Source organism: Piliocolobus tephrosceles, chromosome 1, assembly GCF_002776525.5.
Source record: "Piliocolobus tephrosceles isolate RC106 chromosome 1, ASM277652v3, whole genome shotgun sequence".
In the NCBI taxonomy this organism is placed as follows: Eukaryota; Metazoa; Chordata; class Mammalia; order Primates; family Cercopithecidae; genus Piliocolobus; species Piliocolobus tephrosceles.
In genome coordinates, this window is record NC_045434.1 from 198,584,314 (window position 1) to 198,604,101 (window position 19,788).

Here is a 19,788-nt window from a genome sequence, read left to right on the forward strand (position 1 = left end):
TTCGCCGTGTTGCCCAGGCTGGTCTTGAACTCATGGGTTCAAGTGATCCTCCTGCCTCAGCCTCCTGAGTAGTTGGAATTACAGGTGTAAGCCACCACACCCGGCCTCCAAAGCATTTTCTGAACATTTCTGAGAAAGAGGATGTAACATCAGTCGCCTCAGAGGGACCCTTCCCAGAGTGGACAGTGTCCTTCTCTTCCCAGCTACATCTCTTCTCTTCCCCACCCCTCCCCTTTCCTGGGACACAGTGACAGGTGGTGGTGTTCTTATCTGATGGTAATTAATGTTTAACCTCTCCTCGGTGTCACTGGTTTAGACCCAACACCTCCGTGCAGAGGGATGGGTCTCCCTGGACAGCATCCCCAGCCCATTCACCCCTCCACAGCAGCCAAGTCAGCCCGATGACGGCTCCCCTCTCCCCACCCACTGCAAACAAGTCTACTTCCTGTTGCTTGGGTCACACTTGGCCAAAGGTTAACTGTCTTCACCTTGTTTATTAGTGAAAAACAACCTAACAGGTTGACTATTCTCACCAAGTCAATGAGACCCGGGAGCTACAGAAGTTTTTTATCAAGACCAGGCGTGGTGGCTCACACCTGTAATCCTAGCACTTTGGGAGGCCGAGGTGGGTGGATCACCTGAGGTCGGGAGTTCCAGACCAGTCTGGCCAACATGATGAGATCCCCTCTCTACTAAAAGTACAAAATTAGCTGGGTATGGTGGCGGGCGCCTGTAATCCCAGCTACTTGGGAGGCTGAGGCAGGAGGATCACTTGAACCTGGGAGGCAGGGGTTGCAGTGAGCCAAAATCCAGCCATTGAACTCCAGCCTGGGAAACAGAGCGAGACTCCGTCTCAAAAAAGAAGTTTTTTATTAAGAGCCATAAATATATCTTCCAACTCACAGGACCACGAAGCTCTCTGCCCTCCTCTGGGTGGCAAGCATTTCAGAAATGATTCTGGGAGGGTGGAGTCTGAGTGTCTGAGGAGAGGAGTGGATGGCTCCGAGTCTATGACTCACCCCTCCTCAGGTTGGCCCTGTCTCCACTGAGGGGCAGGGACCAGGCTGCATGACCCTTGAGGTCCCCTGGCTCCCGGGCAGCCCAGGCCTGAAGATGGAGCTAGAACCAGCCAGAAGTTTCCAGAAGAGTGTCCACATACCCGGGAGCTGGCTGGGACCTCATCGTTCCTGAGAGTCCTGGGTCCAATTCCATTTCCAGGAATCTCCACAGCCCCACCCTGCCCAGCGAGGGAGGTAATTCTCCAAGTTGTCACTTGCCTATAAAGTATGGCAGAGTCAAGCCCAGGAATAAATGACTAGTAATATAATAGTAGCAGTAGTCAACGGCATAAGAAAGAGAAGAAGTCAACCGTGTTGCCTGGCAGTTTATGTACTTGATCACTCATCCTCCTGGTACCCTTGTCTTCATCATAGGTTGTATTATTGATATTTTGCAAAGGAGGAAAATGTGGCTCAGAGAGATTACTTGCCCCAGTTCATGAAAATACCCTGGGAAGCTTACTAAAAATACAGCTTCCCCAACCCTACCCCAGACCTGCTAAACTCATAGTTTCTAGGAATCTGGTTGTTTGTTTTTGAGGCAGAGCTTCACTTTTTTACCCAGGCTGGATTGCAGTGGCATGATCACAGCTCACTGCAGCCTCCACTTCCCCTGGCTCAGGTGATCCTCCCACCTCAGCCTCCCAAGTGGCTGGGACTACAAACACACACCACCATGCCTGGCTAACGTTTGTATTTTTTGTAGAGACAGGGTTTCACCCTATTGACCAGGCTGGCCTCGAACTCCTAGGCTCAAGTGATCCTCCGCTTTGGACTCCCAAAGTGCCGGGGGGAATCTGTATTTTTCATAAACTCCTTTGGTGATTCCTCTCAAGCAAGTTGAGGGACCAGTGCCATTACACCATCACTTTCTCTCTCCGTAGCCTCAAATCAGCTCCCTAGAGGGACCCCCATTACACCCGCTATTGTAACAGAGTTGAAGGTGGGGGTACTGCATGGCTGTGATGCCTGCAAACCTCTGACCTCCTGAGCTCCCGACTCTAGGAACATACAGGGCTTGCCTGAGTTTCCACCCAGAGAACTGGGCCAGCGGGATTGGAGCTCCTTCAGATTCCCAGACAGCCAGAGCCTCTGTGTCCCTCCCAAGTCTGAGTGTCAACCTGGACAGGGAGGCTATGGCCTGATGTCACCAATGCTTGCCCCCTGTTGCTGTCCCCACCTGCATTCCAGACCATGGGACAGAAACAATAAGCTGAGGCAGGTATAGCCAGAGAGATGGAGGCAGCCCCCACCTCCCCTGCTGGTGCTGATGCTGACAGAACAACTCTGACCCCAGAGCCTGCTGCTCAGTCCCTTTGGCTACTGGAGCCCATTTTCCCTTCCCACTCTAAGGAGGAAGGGGGCATAGAGAAGATAAGCTTTGGCCAGTCCATATGAGAAGAGCATCAGTTGGAATTAACTGGAATGCAAGAACGACAGAGGGAGTGACGGGAGACTGAAGCAGGTACAGTGTCAACATAGGCGGGGAGAAAGTCACAGGCTTGGTTGCTGTCAGAGGAACAGTGTGGAGGTTCAGAGCAGTCAGCTTGTTCTTAACGGGCATAAGTCCAGGGAAGGGAATAAAAGAGAAAAGGAGAGGGGAGAAAGAAGAAAGATGAGCCAGGTACTACAGTAGGTATTTTACACATTTAACCTCACCTGAGTCTCCCAAGAGTTCTGCAAGATAGGCAATTGCTGTAGTCTGAATGTTGGAGTCTCCCCCAAAATTTGTATGTTGAAACTTCATGTAATAGTAGCTAGAGGCGGGACCTTTGGGAGACCATGAAGACTATGCCCTCAATAATGGGATCAAGAGGCCAGCATGGTGATTCACACCAGTAATCCCAGCACTTTGGGAGGCCAAGGTGGGAGGATCCCTTGAGGCCAGGAGTTTGAGACCAGCCTGGGCAATATAGTGAGACCCTGACTCTACAAAAAATGCAAAAATTAGCCTGACGTGGTGGTGCGTGCCTGTAGTCCCAGCACTCAGGAGGCTGAGGTAGGAGGATCACTTAAGCCCAAGAGGTTGAGGCTGCAGTGAGCCATGATCGCACCACTGCACTCCAGCCTGGGCAACAGATCAAGATCCTGTCTTGGGAAAAAAAAAAAAAGGAATGGGATTAATGCCCTTATAAAAGAGGTTGAGGAGAGTGCCCTAGCCCCTTCCACCACACAAGGACTCCACAAGAGGCGCCATCTATGAGGCAGAGAGCGAGTCCTTACCAGACACTGAATCTGCTAGCACCTTGATCTTGAACTTATTGGTCTCCAGAACCGTAAGAAATAAACTTTTATTATTTATAAATGACTCTGTCTAATGTATTTTATTGTAGCAGTCCAAACAAAGACAGTAACCATTCACTGATTCATTTTTCTTTTTCTTTTTTTTTTTTTTGTTTGAGACAGAGTCTTGCTCTGTCGCCCAGGCTGGAGTGCAGTGGTGCGATCTCGGCTCACTGCAAGCTCCGCCTCCCAGGTTCACGCCAGTCTCCTGCTTCAGCCTCCTGAGTAGCTGGGACTATAGGCGCCCGCCACCACGCCCGGCTAATTTTTTGTATTTTTAGTAGAGACGTGGTTTCACCATGTTAGCCAGGATCATCTCGATTTCCTGACCTCATGATCCGCCTGCCTCAGCCTCCCAAAGTGCTGGGATTACAGGCGTGAACCACCACGCCCAGCCCACTGATGCATTTTTAAACATGTGTGAATTGAGGGCCCAGTTGTATGCCAAGCACTGTCCTCGGGAGTAGGGATACAGTCAGGCAGGCAAGTTCCGTGCTGTCTTGGAACGTGTCCTCCACTTACAGAGAAAGAAACTGAGGCCCAGAAAGGAGGCCAAGGTCCCCCTGTTAGCGAGTTAGAGGTACCAGAGGTTGGGATTTAAACCAAGGCTTGTATAACATCAAGTCATCTAATCTCTCTGCTCAGCCGCATGACCTTAGGGTTGACCATGTTTACAGAGGTCCCAGTGATGACTTTAGTGCTTCACCAGGGTAACGTCAACAAAGAGATACATGGAAACCAGTCCCCAGTAATCAAAGGCATAAGAAAAAGAAGAAGTCAACTGTGTTGCTTGGCAGTTTATGGCATCACAGCCATGCAGTGCACCCACCCTCTGTTGTAACTCTGTTACAACAGCGGGTGTAATGGGGGTCCCTCTAGGGAGCTGATTTGAGGCTACGGAGAGACAAGGTGATGGTGTAACGGCACTGGTCCCGTTAGTACCCCACAGAAGCATGGGCTAAGAGAAAGCCATCAGCATTCCTAGAGCTTTCATTTAGCAAACGTCTGTCTGCGGCCAGACACTGTGCTGAAGGTTTCATGGTTCTTGGTTGAACATTTTCTTTTCTTTTTTTAATTGAGACAAAGTTTCACTCTTGTCACCCAGGCTGGAGTACAATGACGCCACCTCAGCTCACTGCAACCTCCGCCTCCTGGGTTCAAGCGATTCTCCTGCCTCAGCCTCCCAAGTAGCTGGGATTACAGGTGCCTGCCACCACACCTGGCTAATTTTTGTATTTTTAGTGGAGATGGCCAACACCACGTTGGCCAGGCGGGTCATGAACTCCTCACCTCAGGTGATCTGCCTGCCTCGACCTCCCAAAGTGATGGAATTACAGGTGTGAGTCCGGCTAATTTTTTGTATTTTTAGTAGAGACGGGGTTTCACCATGTTAGCCAGGATGGTCTTGATTTCCTGACCTCATGATCCGCCCGCCTCGGCCTCCCAAAGTGCTGGGATTACAGGCGTGAGCCACCGCGCCCGGCCCACTGATGCACCATGCCCAGACTAATTGAACATTTTCAATCAGACAGCAAAGTGGAAATGCTTGTCTTCAACTGTACAGATAATCAAACCACACTGGCTGAGTGCCTTCCCCAAAGTCATCCAGCTAGTAAGTGGTGGGACTGAATTGAAAGCCTAAGCCGGTTGGACTCCAGGATACACCCTGCCTCTCCAATGCACCTTCATTCATCTCTCCAGACTGCCTTGGGAGGATAGGCTAGGGGACCTGTTTAAATGGCTGTCTCCTGCTTAATTGGAAGCTCAAACCCCTCTTTGCTCTTTGTACAGATTCACTCACACTCACCCCTCACAGCAAATGTATGAAGATGAGTCTTGGAAAGCCCTTGTTCGACTGGGTCAATAGAAGATGGGAGAGAAAGGTTCTCCCCCAAAAGATGCTGTAAGAAAGAGCCACAGGAGAGCTTAGAAAGGGGTTTTCAAATAGGGCAGGGGATTCAGATTTTGCCTCAAGAGTTCACTGGTGCTCTCTCTCTCCTTCTCTCCAGTGAGGAGTCCCCGAGGCACTAGCAAGAGTGACAGGTGTAGTGTTGGTGGCCACCTGAGGTCCCGGGAAGGGGTGAGGGAGGGAAGCTGCGCCCTCTGGCTGGGGGCCCAGTAGAGCCTTCCCCTCACTGGCTCATTCTCTGAGATCCGACCCAGGTACACCTTCCTGATCACCTCCTGTCATAAGTGCCTGACTTCCCCTGTAGGTTAAGGCCTGGCACAGGGTAGGTGCCAATGAATGCCAGGGGGAAAGAATTGAGATTGAGGGAATGGCAGGGCAGGGCCAACGGTGGGAAGAGGTGTGGTGCCAAACACCTGTTAACCTCAGTAGGGAAGGCACCAGGTTTGAGAGGCCAAATAAAGGATCCGTAGCCAGCAAACGAAACATGGGGGTTTCAGGAGGCAGAGGTTGCAGTGAGTTGAGATCATGCCACTGCACTCCAGCCTGGACAACAAAACGAGACTCTGACTCGAAAGAAACAAAGAGAGAAAGAAAGAGAAGAGGAAAAGAAGAGAAGAGAAGAGAAGAGAAGAGAAGAGAAGAGGAGAGGAGAGGAGAGGAGAGGAGAGGAGAGGAGAAGAGAAGAGAAGGAAAGGAAGGAGGGAAGGGAAGGAAGGAAAGGAAGGAAGGAAAAGAAACGTGGGGGTTTATTAGGGACTTGCCTACAGGGGAGAGAGTCCAGTGGTGGTGAACTGGACAGGAGAACCACTTCACATACAGAAATGGTCCAGGGGTGGCGGGCTGGACAACATACCAGTGGCAGCTGACTGGGCAGGAAAATCTCAGCCCCTTGCAAACAGCATGCGGTTTATAGAGCATTTTCACTTAACACCCTCCCCTAATGACCTCCACCTGGCAATCTTCATTTAACCCAAAACTCAGGGCCTCAATCCCCTGTATGGCCAGTGTTCCATAGGAAGGGATGGGACAGGGGCTAAGATGTTCATCGTAGATAAGAAGCAGGTTGGCCACTCCCAGATTCCTTGGCTTGGAACGCATATTCAGGTCTTCCACACAGGGTCATTCTTGGGGTGCTCTTCAGTTATTCCTATCAGGTGCGTTTACCCTATAAGAGGGCCCTGCAGTGGCCACTCTGGCAGCCTGAGCAGTTTGGACCGTGAAGCAGTAGGTGGCTCCCCAGCTCCTCCTGCCTGCACCACACCACACACACATGACTGTGGTCAGGGCAGGGGCTGTGTAGTAACTGCTGGAGTGGTGGAGGGACCAGGAGCCACACATTGCTGTTTTAGCCAGTGACAACTTCTGAGCACGAAACATTCACTTTTAGGTCATATTCCTTCCACCATCTTCATGAAGTCCAGGTGCCCCGTGTCACTGTCTCCGTTTTTCAGAAGGCAGTCGGTTCAGGGAAGCTGAGCGCCTTCCCCAGGGCACCCGGTCAGCTGGTGCAGAATTCAGATCAGAACTCCCAACAGCTGGGAACGCCGCACGGGATCTGCCCTCCATAAACGATCAGGCCTGAGCCGTTCCCTCCTCTGCACTTTAACAGGGGTTGGGGTTGGGCAGAGAGGACCCAGCTGAGAGGAGGAGCAGTGTGGGGGACGCGGGGGACAGCCCCCACCTGTCGCTGCTGCTCAGCAGGCTGGAGACACGGAACAGCCCCTCCCCTTGGCCCCCCGTCCCCCATGCCATAGTTCTCATCCATTGTCATCGTACTGTCTCGGCGCTGCTATATTTAAGACGGTGCAGGCTCCAGGATCGCATTCTTCTCCCGGTGCCTGCTGAGCCGAGGGCAAGAAGAGAACAAGGACCCTCTCGGCCTCTGGAATCTTCTCCCCAGAGACTCCTAAGTGGGCACACTGCTCTGTGAGTCACCCCTGGAAATCAGGGCTGGGGAGGGATGCCTCCTGAGAGTCAGCCACTGGGGAGTGATTTCTGTGGGTGTGTGTGCGTGTGCGCACGGTTGTGTGTTGTGAAAGGAGCCTGGGAAACTTGTGCTGAGGCAGCACCCAAGTGAAAATGGGAGGTGATTCCAGAAACCCCTGCCCCATCCCACTGTTCTGTGTGGCCCTGGGTCTTCTGAGAGCTGAGCTCTCTGTGATGTGAAAGCTGAAAAAAAAAGAAAAGGGTGGGGGCTGCCCTGGGAACTGGAGTCTTTCCTGCGATGGAGCAGTGATCAGCGGGAGCCGGCTAAGCTGGCAAGTTCCCCGAACTCAGAGTGGAGCTGGCTGAGCCCGGCTTGGCCAGCCCCACAGGCAGGGAAAGAGAGTGAGCCCTCAGATCCCAAATCTTAGAGCTGGAAGGGATTTCATCCAGTGCCTGGCAGGAAACCGAGGCCCAGACGGGAAAGGAGTTGCCTCAGCTCATGACTGGCAAGGGTAGGATTCGGCCTCGCGGAAGCTGGTGGAGCCCCTGGCTAAGAACGCGTCCCGGCCTGTGCCGCCCGCCGCCCGCAGGATGTGTCTCTGCTCCCAGCCACCCCACCCTGCCTCCAACGCAGCTCCCCTGCCGGCAGCTCTCGGAGGGGTCTTGGCTCAACTGCTATGCATTTCTCTTTCCCTCCTGAAGAAGGGGAGAGGCCTCCTCCGCAGATGGAGGCTTGGGAGCAAAGCAGAGAGGAATTGGGAAGGCCACGCAGTGGGACCTCTGACCCAGATTTTTGCACCCCAAGAGAGGGATAAGGGGGCAGTTTCCCCTTCACGCAGGCACACACAGTGTTCTGGGAAGAGGCACCCTGGTCCTTCGGGAAAGGGCAGGGAGGCCGCAAACTTGTCCCTGCTTAATCCCACCCATCAGTCAGTGCTTTAAAAAGAATTGGTGGCTCATCCGCTAAAGCCAGGGGTCTGGTTGCTGGAGGCCCCGAGGTCAGGGACGAGCGCCAGGCCCCTGCCCGCTGTGCTAATCGGGAACAGAGCATCCAGGGGAAGGGAGCCAGTGGCTGGTGCCAGGGAATGTTAACTCTCAGCCACTGGTGCCAGGGCCATCGTGTCCCAGGAAAGCTGGGGCAGAGTGGGGGGTCCTCGCTCCACCTAGGGTGGTACCCAGCAGCTCTCCTCCTGGGCCATGAGGAAGAAAGAGCAGAATGAGCAGAGCTAGTCACTTCTTTGTGTGCAGGGAGAACTTCTTCCATCAGGAGGGGGTGACACGAAGCCAAAGAGGGTGACTGTCCCATTATGTCATTTGAGATGATTAACAGGAGCCCAGGGAGCTTTAGGGGCAGCCCTTGGTCCCAGCTAACGCTGCGGCCATCCATTCTCTTTTCCTGATGCCCACAACTGCAGACACCCAAAAGGAGCAAACTTCTAGGAAGCAGAAGGGTAAAAAGCCACTAAGACTGACCCTCCGCAGCCTGAGCCCCCGTCACCCCCACCACATGCCCCTTCCAGGCCAAGGGCTCTCCAATAAAGCCAGTGGGCTCACCTTTCATGTCATGGACTTAGAGAAATGGTCACCTGGGTGCTGTGTTTACATCCAGGCAGAAGACAGCCTACACATGCACACACACACAAACGCACACACTCTGCCACCTCCAGCACGCCCCCCTAGAGAGGCAGGGGCCACACAGAGACGACCCCACAGAAGCTGACAGGAGCGGGCCAAGGCAGGCGGTCGTCCCTCTTCTGTTTCCATCCCCATGTCTGGGCAGAAACCCTCCCATGCCAGAAGTCTGCAGACCAGGATTCCCACCTGGAGGAGGTGTGAAAGCCATTCCAGGGATTCCAGCTTTAGCATCAGAGGGGCCCTCAGAGACCCAGCAGTGACAGAAGCCTGGATCTGAGAGCGAACTTAGTGCAAAACCTCACAGCCAGCAGGTGCACGGGCCTCCCACACCCCTCACTTGCCTCTCCATATCCATGGATCAGCTTCCTGAGCCTCCCCCGGGTCAGTGTGATCCAGTCCCACTGGGCGCCATCAGGGGCCTAGACCTGAGCCTCGGGAACGCAAAGGAGATGCGTACATTGCAATCCCTTTATGAAGAGAAAAGCCCTGTGGCCCACCGTGTCCCCAGCCTCGGCCATGGCCTGGCCTTGAGTGGACATATGACATAGAGGTCAGAAGGGCTAGGGGTTGGGCTAAGGATTGGCTGCCAGTCATGGCCCCATCACCATGCTGGGTGACCTTGGGCAAGTACTGCCCCTGTTCATCAGTAAAATGGGATAATAATGGTGCTGTCCTCATTTGGGTTATTACAGGGACTGGGGATAATGCATTTGAAAACTAACATGGGCCTGGCATATAATAAGTTCTCACTATTGTCACTTTTAATTCACTTACTGAACAGTCAAGATGCCCAGATACAAAATAATTACATAGAGAAGGCATTGTCCGAATCAATGCTAAATTGTGGAGTGCTAGAAAATAAGTACAAAAGAAATTAGAAGAGGGAAAATTCTAGGTGGCCTGTAGTTTTTCAGAAAGGCTTCTTAGAAAAATAATGCTAATGTCTAACACTTATGTTGTACTTACTAAGCCCCAAGCACTCATCTAACCTTCACAACTACCCTGGGAGGTTGTTAGACCCATTTTACAGATGAGGAAACCAAGTCATGAGTCTTTCCCAAGGTTGCACACTTGTAAGCTGGGATGAGGAGCTGGGATCACACCCTGTGGGCTGGATTCAGAGTCTCTGTGCTAATTAGCATGCCCTCAGTTGGGGTTTGAAACATGACTAGAGCTAAGCAGGCCAGGAGGAGGGGAAGGGTGTGCCGGGAGAGGAAACCAGCGCAGGCAAAGGCTCAGAGGTAGGACTGAGCATGGCCAGTGCAGGAAGAATAGGGACACCTGCCCGTCCTGAGTCCAGACAGAGCTGTGGACATCAGTTTCAATCAGTCATTGTCTGGGGAGCTGAGGCCCAGAGAAGGGAAAACCTTGCCCCAGATCATACAGCGAGACAAGGGCTGGGCTGCAGCCGGAAGCAGCTAGAAGCCAGGGCCCTGCTCACTCAGCTGGGGAGCACATGAGGTAGAGGAGAAGCCAGGCTCAGAGCCTAAAGCCTGCCTCTGCCACCTTGGGCAGGTCCCTCTCCCTCTCAGACCTCAGTTTCCCTGTCTGCCCACTATGGAGAGGACACCCCCATGCCCCCATCCTGCCAGCCTCCTAGAAATGTTGGGAAGACTGCATGGGAGGGGACAGGCGGGCACCTGGTGGAATGACCGTGGCCCTTGGCCTTGACAGGTTGTTGCTCTGGTAGCCATGACTCTGCCGCACAGCTTGGGAGGTGCAGGGGACCCCCGGCCCCCCCAGGCCATGGAGGTCCACAGGCTGGAGCACCGGCAGGAGGAGGAGCGGAAGGAGGAGCGGCAGCACAGCCTGCACATGGGCTCCTCCGTGCGGAGGCACACCTTCCGCAGCAGGTGGGAGCCACGGGGTCCCTGCCCAGCCACTGCCCTGCCTCGGGTCTGAGGAGGGAGGCCCAGCCTAGCCCTCTAGAGGCTTCAACCTGATAGGGGGAGGGACATCCCTGCTTTCTGAGCCCCCTATCTGAGGAAGGAGACACAATTGGCTCTCTGGAGACCCCCATGTGATGGAAGAGGCACAGCCCTGTCCTCAGGAAACCCTGTTTGAGGAGGGAAGCACAGTCAGTGTTGGGGGGGATGCAGCCTTGCTTTCTGAGACTGGTATGAGGAGGGAGGCACAGCCCTGCCTGTTGGTGCCCTGAGGCTGAGGTGGGCACATGCAGCCCTAATCTCAGGGAGCCCCCAGCCAATCCCTCAGGAGCCGTTCACTCCCCTCCTTCTGGGAGCAGCGAGGAAGAGCATGAGTTCAGCGCCGCGGACTACGCCCTGGCAGCAGCCCTGGCTCTGACGGCCTCCTCTGAGCTTTCTTGGTAAGTCAGAGTTGCTTCCCAGGGAGCCCTGGCTGAGGAGGGGCCATCCTGTCCAGTCCCCCCGGCCTCCCTGCTGGCCTTTCACCCTGAGTGTAAAGAACCTGCCCAAAATCCCACATCTAGAATAAGGGTCTAGACAGGATTTTAAGCCCAGTGCTGCCTGCCCACAAAGCCCACACACCACCCTCTGGAAGGGTGCACTGGTCATAGCCGGGGACCATCCCCAAGGGAGAGGGTGGGGGCCCACCTCACCGACAGGCTTCCAGGCTTCACGTGGTGGGGGAGGGAGCTAGGAATAGGACAGAAGGAGCAAGTAAACCAGGCCCCAGTTTCCCACAAAGCCAGAGACTGAGGAAGCCTCTGAGTGTGCCCGCTTAGAGAAGCAGCGTCCAGCTTGGAACAGGCCCCTGGGCTAGGAGGCTTGGGTCGTGGTCCTGGCTGACCTGAAGCAGGTTGCTGAGCCTCAGTCCCTGCCCTATAAAATAGGGACACTAAGGCCTGGCCACTTGGGTATTGTGAAAACAAGATGAACAAAGGTTTGCAAAAGAGCCTTGAAAACGATGAAAACAGTCAACTGTTTATTAAGCACCGACTGTAGGCAGGGCCCTACCAGGCTGTTTTGGAGGCAAGGGAAGATGCGAAGTCATGCATGTCCTCCCAAAGTTTAAAGCATCCTGGCACTGCTGGGCATGGGGAATGGAACTGGCCAAGATGCTCCAGGCGCCCCCATCCCTGTCTGAGCCCCAGTGGCCTCTGTCATGGCAGGGAAGCCCAGCTGAGACGCCAGACGTCTGCCGTGGAGCTGGAGGAGCGAGGGCAGAAGCGGGTGGGCTTCGGCAATGACTGGGAGAGGACCGAGATCGCCTTCCTGCGGACCCACCGGCTGCTGCGCCAGAGGCGGGACTGGAAGATGCTGAGGCAGCGGGTAAGGGTGTGGGCTGTGGAGCCCCCAGGGCCCGGGACCTGCAACGCACCACTTGCTGCCATCCTCACCCCCTTCCCAAGAGGCAGGACGTCCCAGGCAGAGTCCAGGCTTTGGGTTTGCATCTGATGCCTGTATACTCCAGCGGTGTGAGCCTGGGCAAGTGCAACTCTGTTCCTGTGCCTCAGTGCTCTCATCTGTAAAACAGAGCTGGGTACAGTGGCTCATGCCTGTAATCCCATCACTTTGAGAGGCCAAGGTGGGTGGATCACCTGAGGTCAGAAGTTCGAGACTTGCCTGGCCAACATGGTGAAACACTGTCTCTACTAAAAATATTAGCCGGGCCTGTAATCCCAGCTACTTGGGAGACTGAGGCAGGAGAATCGCTTGAACCCGAGAGGCAGAGGTTGCAGTGAGCCAAAATCATACCGCTGCACTCCAGCCTGGGCTACAGAGTGAGACTCCATCTCAAAATTTTAAAAAAATGATAATAAAGTAAAATAGACATCATTGTAACAATTATCAGTGCTGAGGTGGGATTTAAATGAGACTGGGTTTGGAAAGTGACTTTCCCGCCGCCTAGAACACAGAAGACCCTCAGGAAACGCTAGCCCTGATGAGTATCAGGATTTGAGCCACTCTCCACATCCCTTCCCCAGCTCCCACTTACACAGGCTTTCTCAGTGCCGTGTCTTTCACCCCCACACCCCCACAGTGGGCAGGGGATTTTGCTATCATCCCCATTTTACAGATAAGGACACTGAGGACCTGCTTATGGTCCCACAGCAGGCAGGGGATTTTGCTATCATCCCCATTTTACAGATAAGGACATTGAGGACCTGCCTATGGTACCACAGCTAGTTAATACCTTGACCCCAGGCCAGCTGGCTCCGAAGCCCATGCCCTGCCCACAGTGCCACCCTGCTCTGCTAGTGGAGGGGACCGGGAACTCCAGCCCATGTGGGTCTAACTACGGAGTCTGGGTGTCAGTGGGGAGGTAATGGCGAAGATGGCAGAGAGGTGGTCCCTGGCTCACAGCGTCATACACCTCCTTCCGTCTCCAGACAGAGGAGAAGGTCCAGGAGGCCAAGGAGCTGAGGGAGCTGTGCTCTGGCCGCGGGCCCTGGTTCTGGATCCCTCTTCGCTCCCACGCTGTCTGGGAGCACACCACGGTCCTGCTGACCTGCACTGTCCAGGCCTCGCCACCACCCCAGGTCACCTGGTAAGCCGCTGGGGCAGGAGGGGGTTCTGGGCCTCTGGGGTCACGAATGAGTTCCTCACATCTAATACTTCTGCCAGGACTTCTTGTTGCCGTCCCGTGAACCCTGATCTCTGTCCACCCACCAAATAGAGCAGCTGCTGGGGAACCAGACCTGTGTTGTTTTTTAGAGGCGGGGTCTCGCTCAGGCTGGAGTGCAGTGGAGTGATCATAGCTCACTGCAGTGTTGACTCCTGGGCTCAAGGGATCCTCCCACCTCAGCCTCCCAAGTAGCTGGGACCACAGGCATAAGCCACCACGCCCAGCTTAGGCCTGGGTTATTCTTAGCTGCCCCCCAGCCAGCCTGGGGCTGGAAGACTGGGCCCCTGGGGAGCCAGCCCTCATAAAAATATAATTCTGGTCTCATGAGAAGGCAGGTGCTGCAAGCTGGGCGTCTCCAGGGTTGAGGATGATGGTGAGAGGCGGGCCAGGGGCCAAGGGGCAGGAAGGAGGTGGGTGGGTCAGGGAGAAGATGGGGAGGGCAGGGCCTACAGAGAAGGAGCACAGGCCTCGGGCAGGGGGAGCCTTGTGTTCCCGCCCTCGCTTTCTCTCTCTCTACTCAGTGTGAGGTCTCAGCCATGCCTCTTAAACTCCCTGGTCCTGCCTCCATTTCCTATTTTGAAGAATGGATTGAAGACCTCCTGTCCAGCTTGTGTGTGATGAGAATTTAATACAACAACAACATGGAAACCTCAGAACTTGAAAAGGGCTGGGAAAACAGGAAATGCCATTCCTGGGAGGGTAGAACCCCAGAGGCTAGGCCTTGCTTGGGGAGGGACAGAGCGGGGCAGGGGTCTCCTGCACAGGCACAGATCGGGGTGGGCATGGCCGCGGCCCAGGTCTCAGTCTCACCACAGAAGAAGGCACGTCATTCACATGGCTTAGCTACTCTTTCCTGAGTGCCCCCTGGATCTAAGGCCCATTGCCCAGTACCCTGGGGGATGAGGAAGTGGTTTCAACAAATATTTACCGAGAGTGTCATCTGTCCCAGGACCTGACTGAGGCACTGGGGCACAGAAATAACCAAACAAGCCCAGGCCCACTTCCAGCACTTTGGGAAGCCAAGGAGGGAGGATCACTTGAACCTAGGAGTTTGAGAACATCCTGGGCAGCTGGGAGACCCCATCTCTACAAAAAATTTAAAAATTAGCTGGGCATGTGGCCTGCACTTGGAGTCCCAGCTACTTGGGAAGCTGAGGTCGAGGCTGCCGTGTACCGTGATTGCACCGCTGCACTCCATCCTGGATGACAGAGTAAGATCCTGTCTCACAGAAAAAAAAAAAAAGCGGCCAGGCACGGTGGCTCACACCTGTACTCCCAGCACTTTGGGAGGCCGAGGCAGGGGGATCACCTGAAGTCAGGAATTCGAGACCATCCTTGCCAACATGGTGAAACCCTGTCTCTACTAAAAATACAAAAATTAGCTGAGTGTGGTGGTGGGTGCCTGTAATCCCAACTGCTTGGGAGGTTGAGACAGGAGAATCACTTGAACCCGGGAGGCGGAGGATGCAGTGAGCCAAGATTGCACCACTACACTCCAGCCTAGGTGACAGAACCCGAGACTCTGTCTCAAAAAAGAAAAGAAAGGAAATAACCAGACACAATCTCACCTTCAAGGAACTAACTCTTAGCCCAGAAAAGAAACATCAACATGCAAAGAAGTATATTCATGGGTGATATTTGAGATCAAAGAGTCTGGGTGAAAAGGAAGAAGGGGGCTACCTCAGCCCATAGAATCCAGGAAGGCTTCTCAGAAGAGGCTGCATATCAGCCAGATCTTGACAGGGAACAGCCGATGGTCTAGCAGGAGAGAGAATAGAGGCACAAATAATGGAAAACATGGAAAACACAAAGGAAAACAGCAGCCTCTTATACTTGAATCCACATTACACTGACCCAGAACTTCACTCTCATTTAAGCATCAGGGCCATTCATGAGATAGGAACTATTACGCCCATTTCACAGGTAAGGATATCAAGGCTCAGAGAGGTAGTGTGACTTATCTAAGGTCACGCAGCCAATGTGAGCTAGGATTCAAATTCAGGTCTCCTGCCTCTAAGCCCATAACGCTTTCAACTGGCCTAGAGAGTAGGAGAGTGATTATTACTGCTGCGGGATAATTAAGGAATCAGAGAGACCAAGGGGTTGAGGAGGCATTATTTAATTATTTAGTTAATCCGACCCAGTCGGATTAACATCCAAAGGACTGAGCCCCGAACAAAGAGTCCGGTGACCTTTTAAGTGTTTTGTGGGTTGGGGGTGGGGGAGATCTGTGCAGGGGGAAACATACTACAGAAGCGAGAAACAAAGACAGGTATTCAATTAAGACATGCATTACATCATTTCTTACTTTTCAAGGAAAAACATGTTTTACGACTTGAGTTTATCTGTCTAGTGGCCTTGCAGCTGCACAGCTAGAGAAACAGGGTCTTCACAATGCCTGGGAAAGGAGGAGATAAGGCTCCCTAGCCACAGAAAAACAGGCAGTTAATCTTTAAAGGATTTCAGCTCTTTCTCTTCCTCAGGGGGAACTGGATTTTCTTACATACAACTGAGTTTTTGCTTACACATTCTTTAATTTTTCTTTTAATTCCTGTTCCATTACAAGTGTTACTTTCCTTAAGGCACATACAATGCTTCAGAAGTCAGAGAAATAGAAATCACTCAGGCCAGGAGCAATCAAGAAAGGCATCTTGAGGGAGCTGGCCTCAGGGCTGGTCATTGCCAGCTGGAATTTATTCCAAAAAGTATGCCAAGTACCCTGCTGGGCTCTGGGATGCTGTGGGGACTGGGCGGTCCCTGCATGCAAGTTGCTGGTTCCACTAGGAGGACTGCTGCCAGCACTGACCAGGCCAAGTGGAGGTTAGCATCTCAGCTGTCCTGGCCCCGCAGCCAAGCTCTGCTCAGCCCTGGCACTGAGGCCCACATCCAAGGCATTTGGAAACCTCTTGGGAGTTGTTTCTACCCCTGCCAACGAGGTTGCCACAACAGGGAGCTGAGCATACCTGACAAGTGGCAGAAGCCAAGCCCAGGTCCACCTCCAGCCCAGGCAACTCAGGTGGCCCCTGGTACTCCTGGCTTGATGGATCTGGTTTTCCATCATCAGTCACATCAGGCAGGGCCACATGTTGCCCCAGGACTGACCTCCAGAGGTTCTGTCCAGCCCCAGGGCTGGAGGAATATTCCAGCTCACCCGGCGTATTAGGCAAGTCTATTCATTCAACGATTATCATTATTATTATTATTTAGAGATAAGGTCTCACTCTGTTGCCAGGCTGGAGTGCAGTGGTGCAATCACTGCTCACTGCAGCCTCAACTTCCTGGGCTCAAGTGATGCTCCCACCCCAGCCTCCCAAGTAGCTGGGACCACAGGCATGAGCCACCACACCTGGCTAACTTTTTAAATTTTTGTAGAGACAGAGTCTCACTACGTTGCCCAGGCTGGTCTCGAACTCCTGGCCTCAAGTATTCCTCCCATCTCAGTCTCCCAAAGCTCTGGGAATACAGGCATGAGCCACTAGGCCTGGTCTTTCTTTTTTTAAAGTGTTCTTTTTTTTTTTTTTAAGATGGAGTCTCATTCTGTTGCTCAGCCTGGAGTGCAGTGGCACCGTCTCGGCTCACTGCAGCCTCCGCCTCCCGGGTTCAAGCGATTCTCCTGCCTCAGCCTCCCGAGTAGCTGGGATGACAGGCACCCACCGCCATGCCCAGCTAAATTTTTTGTGTGTATTTTTAGTAAAGATGGGATTTCACCATTTTGGCCAGGCTAGTCTGGAACTCCTGACTTCAAGTGATCCCCCCGCCTCAGCCTCCCTAAAGCAGTCTTAAAAAGTAAAATCGAACCCCAAAATATGTGAGGCCAAAAAAAAGATTTAGACAAATAACAGAAATCTCACTCCTTTTGAGGTCCTTACAGAGCCAGACCCTGGGCAGGCCCCTCACTTCCCCTGTCCCAGTCAAGCTTGTTTTGTCACTGGCTGCCACTTCAAGTGGTCCTCTGCTTGTGCCTTCAAGGGCCTGACTGCCCAGGCAGAGACTGAGGCCCAGAGAGAGGGAGGGGTGAGCGTTGAGGTCTCCGTCTGTCTCAGCCATGCCAGAGCTGCAGCAGCTGCTTTTTCCAGGAAAAGAAAAGCTGGCCAGGCTGAGGTGTCTGGAATCTTCCTGACAGGTGTGTGGTAGGGGGCCTAACCCTGGCCCCCAGGCCTGGAGAGCTGGAGAGATTGGGCACGCAGATTAGACATCACCCTGTCTGCGGGAGGTTTAGCTGGGCTCCTTTCAGGAGGGGGCCAGACTGGGGGCTGCATGGTGGGACATGGGTATGGCTGTGTTTGGTTGCCCTGGAGACAAACAGGGCATGAATGAGGCCAGGTCCAGGGAAGGAAGTGGACTGAGGCTGGGGTGCCCTCTCTCTGGAAGGCCTCCTCTTCAACCTCAGCCACCCACCCAGGGCAGAGAGAAGAATTCATCCTGTGAGACTCCATTCCATGGCCTCAGGGACACAGAGGCCCAGAGAGGGGTACCGAGTTGCCCAAGGTCACACAGCAAGCTGTGTCAAAACCCAGGCCTCCTGAGTGTCACTCACCCTCACTCCTCAGACCCTACTGCTTAGGCCTCCAGGACCCCAGGCCACCCCACTGTCCTGTCCACACAGTGAGGGGAACAAGACCCGAGTTCACAGAAAATGAGGGCAGCATCCAGGGCAGGGTGATCCGCTTTACTACCCTTGGGAATCAGCAGAGGACATTAAGAAAAACGATTTTTTTTTTTTTGAGACAGGGTCTTGCTCTGTCACCCAGGCTGGAGTGCAGTGGCACAATCATGGTTTGCTGCAACCTCTAACTCCTGGCCTCAAGCAGTCCTCCTGCCTCAGCCTCCTGAGTAGCTAGGACAGCAGGCACACCCCACCACAACCAGCTAATTATTTTAAAGAATATTTTGTAAAGATGGGGTCTTGCTATATTGCCCAGGGTGGTCTTGAACTGCTGGCCTCAAGCAATCATCCAGCCTTGGCCTCCCAAAGTGTTGGGATTACAGGCATGAGCTACCACATCTGGCCTCACCAGAGGATTTTCAAAATACGGATCCGAGGGTCTCGCCCCCAGAAATTCTGATTTCATAGATTTGGGATGCAGCCTGGACCTGGAGTTTTGTTTTGTTTTTAATGGCTTACATAAGCTAGAAGCTTGTTTTCTTCCATCTAAATGCCTGGATGCAGATTCCCCAGGGACTGAGCTCCAGCTCACTCCTGGAGGGTCAACCCTGAGCTTCGGGGTGTGAGACAGCCACCAGCACCTCCCTGTTCCTGCCAAGGACAGAGGGAATGATGACGTGAAAGGGGGCAAAGGGTGTCATCAGGGCAGCCACATGACTCTTTTCCCCGCTTGCTGTTGACAATACTAAGTCATATGACCACACCTAGCAGAAAGAGAGGCAAGGAGATATGTCATATTTTGGGTGACCCATGAGTAAATTCTATTTCCCCCTGAGAATGGATATTGGACAACAATTAGCAGTTTCCGATGCAAATTCCCACAGCCTTATATTCAAAAACTGGGCATGGAGATTTTTGAAAGCTCCTCCAGCTATTGTAATGAGAGCCAAAAAGAACAGCCATCCTCAGGGGTTGGGAAGAGAGGCAGGGGTCTGGGGTTCCTTCCTTGGCAAGCCCCTTCAGAGGGAAGGGAAAAGCTGGGGCCTGGTCCTAGGGTACCCCTGGGGATGGCTGGGTAGGGGGAGGGGCAGCTGCCCCTAATTACAGGCTCCTTCTTCTCTGCCCCCAGAAGGGAAACAAGCCCTTAAGGACCTGTGGTATGTGGGCACAGGGGAAAGCCTTTATATGCTCATCCCATTTAATTGTCACAGCAGCCCTGTGAGGCCAGTGCTTTCATACCCCCATTTTATAGGTCAGGACAACTGAGGCTCAGAGTGGCATAAGTGCTGCTCCGATCGCACCAGCAAGTAAGCAACACAAAACTGCAACTGAAGGCCAGGCGTGGTGTTTCACGCCTATAATCCCAGAACTTTGGGAGGCCGAGGCGGGTGGATCACCTGAGGTCAGGAGTTCGAGACCAGCCTGGCCAACGTGGGGAAACCCATCTCTACTAAAAATACTAAAATTAACTGGGCGTGGTGGAGGCTGCTGTAATCCCAGCTACTCGGGAGGCTGAGGCAGGGAGAATTGCTTGAATCTGGGAGGCGGAGGTTGCAGTGAGCTAAGATTGCACCACTGCCCTCCAGCCTGGGCGACACAGCAAGACTCCATCTCAAAAAACAAAACAAAACAAACCAAAAACCTGCAGCTGGAATCCCCGTCCGAGAGACTCCAGACCCCTCCCACTTGGAACAGACTGCCTGCCACAGACTGCTTTGTCTCCACAGGTACAAAAATGACACAAGGATTGATCCCCGCCTCTTTCCTGCCGGAAAATACCGAATCACCAACAACTACGGGCTGCTGTCCCTGGAGATTAGGAG

The 19,788-nt window shown here is 53.4% G+C and overlaps 1 protein-coding gene across 1 annotated transcript in view; it reads left to right on the forward strand.

Annotated features, from left to right (window-relative positions):
• Positions 1–7,035: 7,035 nt before the first annotated feature.
• Positions 7,036–19,788, forward strand: part of MYOM3 (myomesin 3) — a 60,806-nt gene continuing 48,053 nt past the window's right edge. Inside the window, exons 1-6 of the mRNA XM_023219723.1 lie at positions 7,036–7,176; positions 10,486–10,664; positions 11,057–11,137; positions 11,903–12,062; positions 13,124–13,281; positions 19,693–19,788. Coding sequence (XP_023075491.1) covers positions 10,504–10,664; positions 11,057–11,137; positions 11,903–12,062; positions 13,124–13,281; positions 19,693–19,788 — 656 coding nt within the window. The 5' untranslated portion in view covers positions 7,036–7,176; positions 10,486–10,503. The remainder of the gene's footprint in view (positions 7,177–10,485; positions 10,665–11,056; positions 11,138–11,902; positions 12,063–13,123; positions 13,282–19,692) is intronic.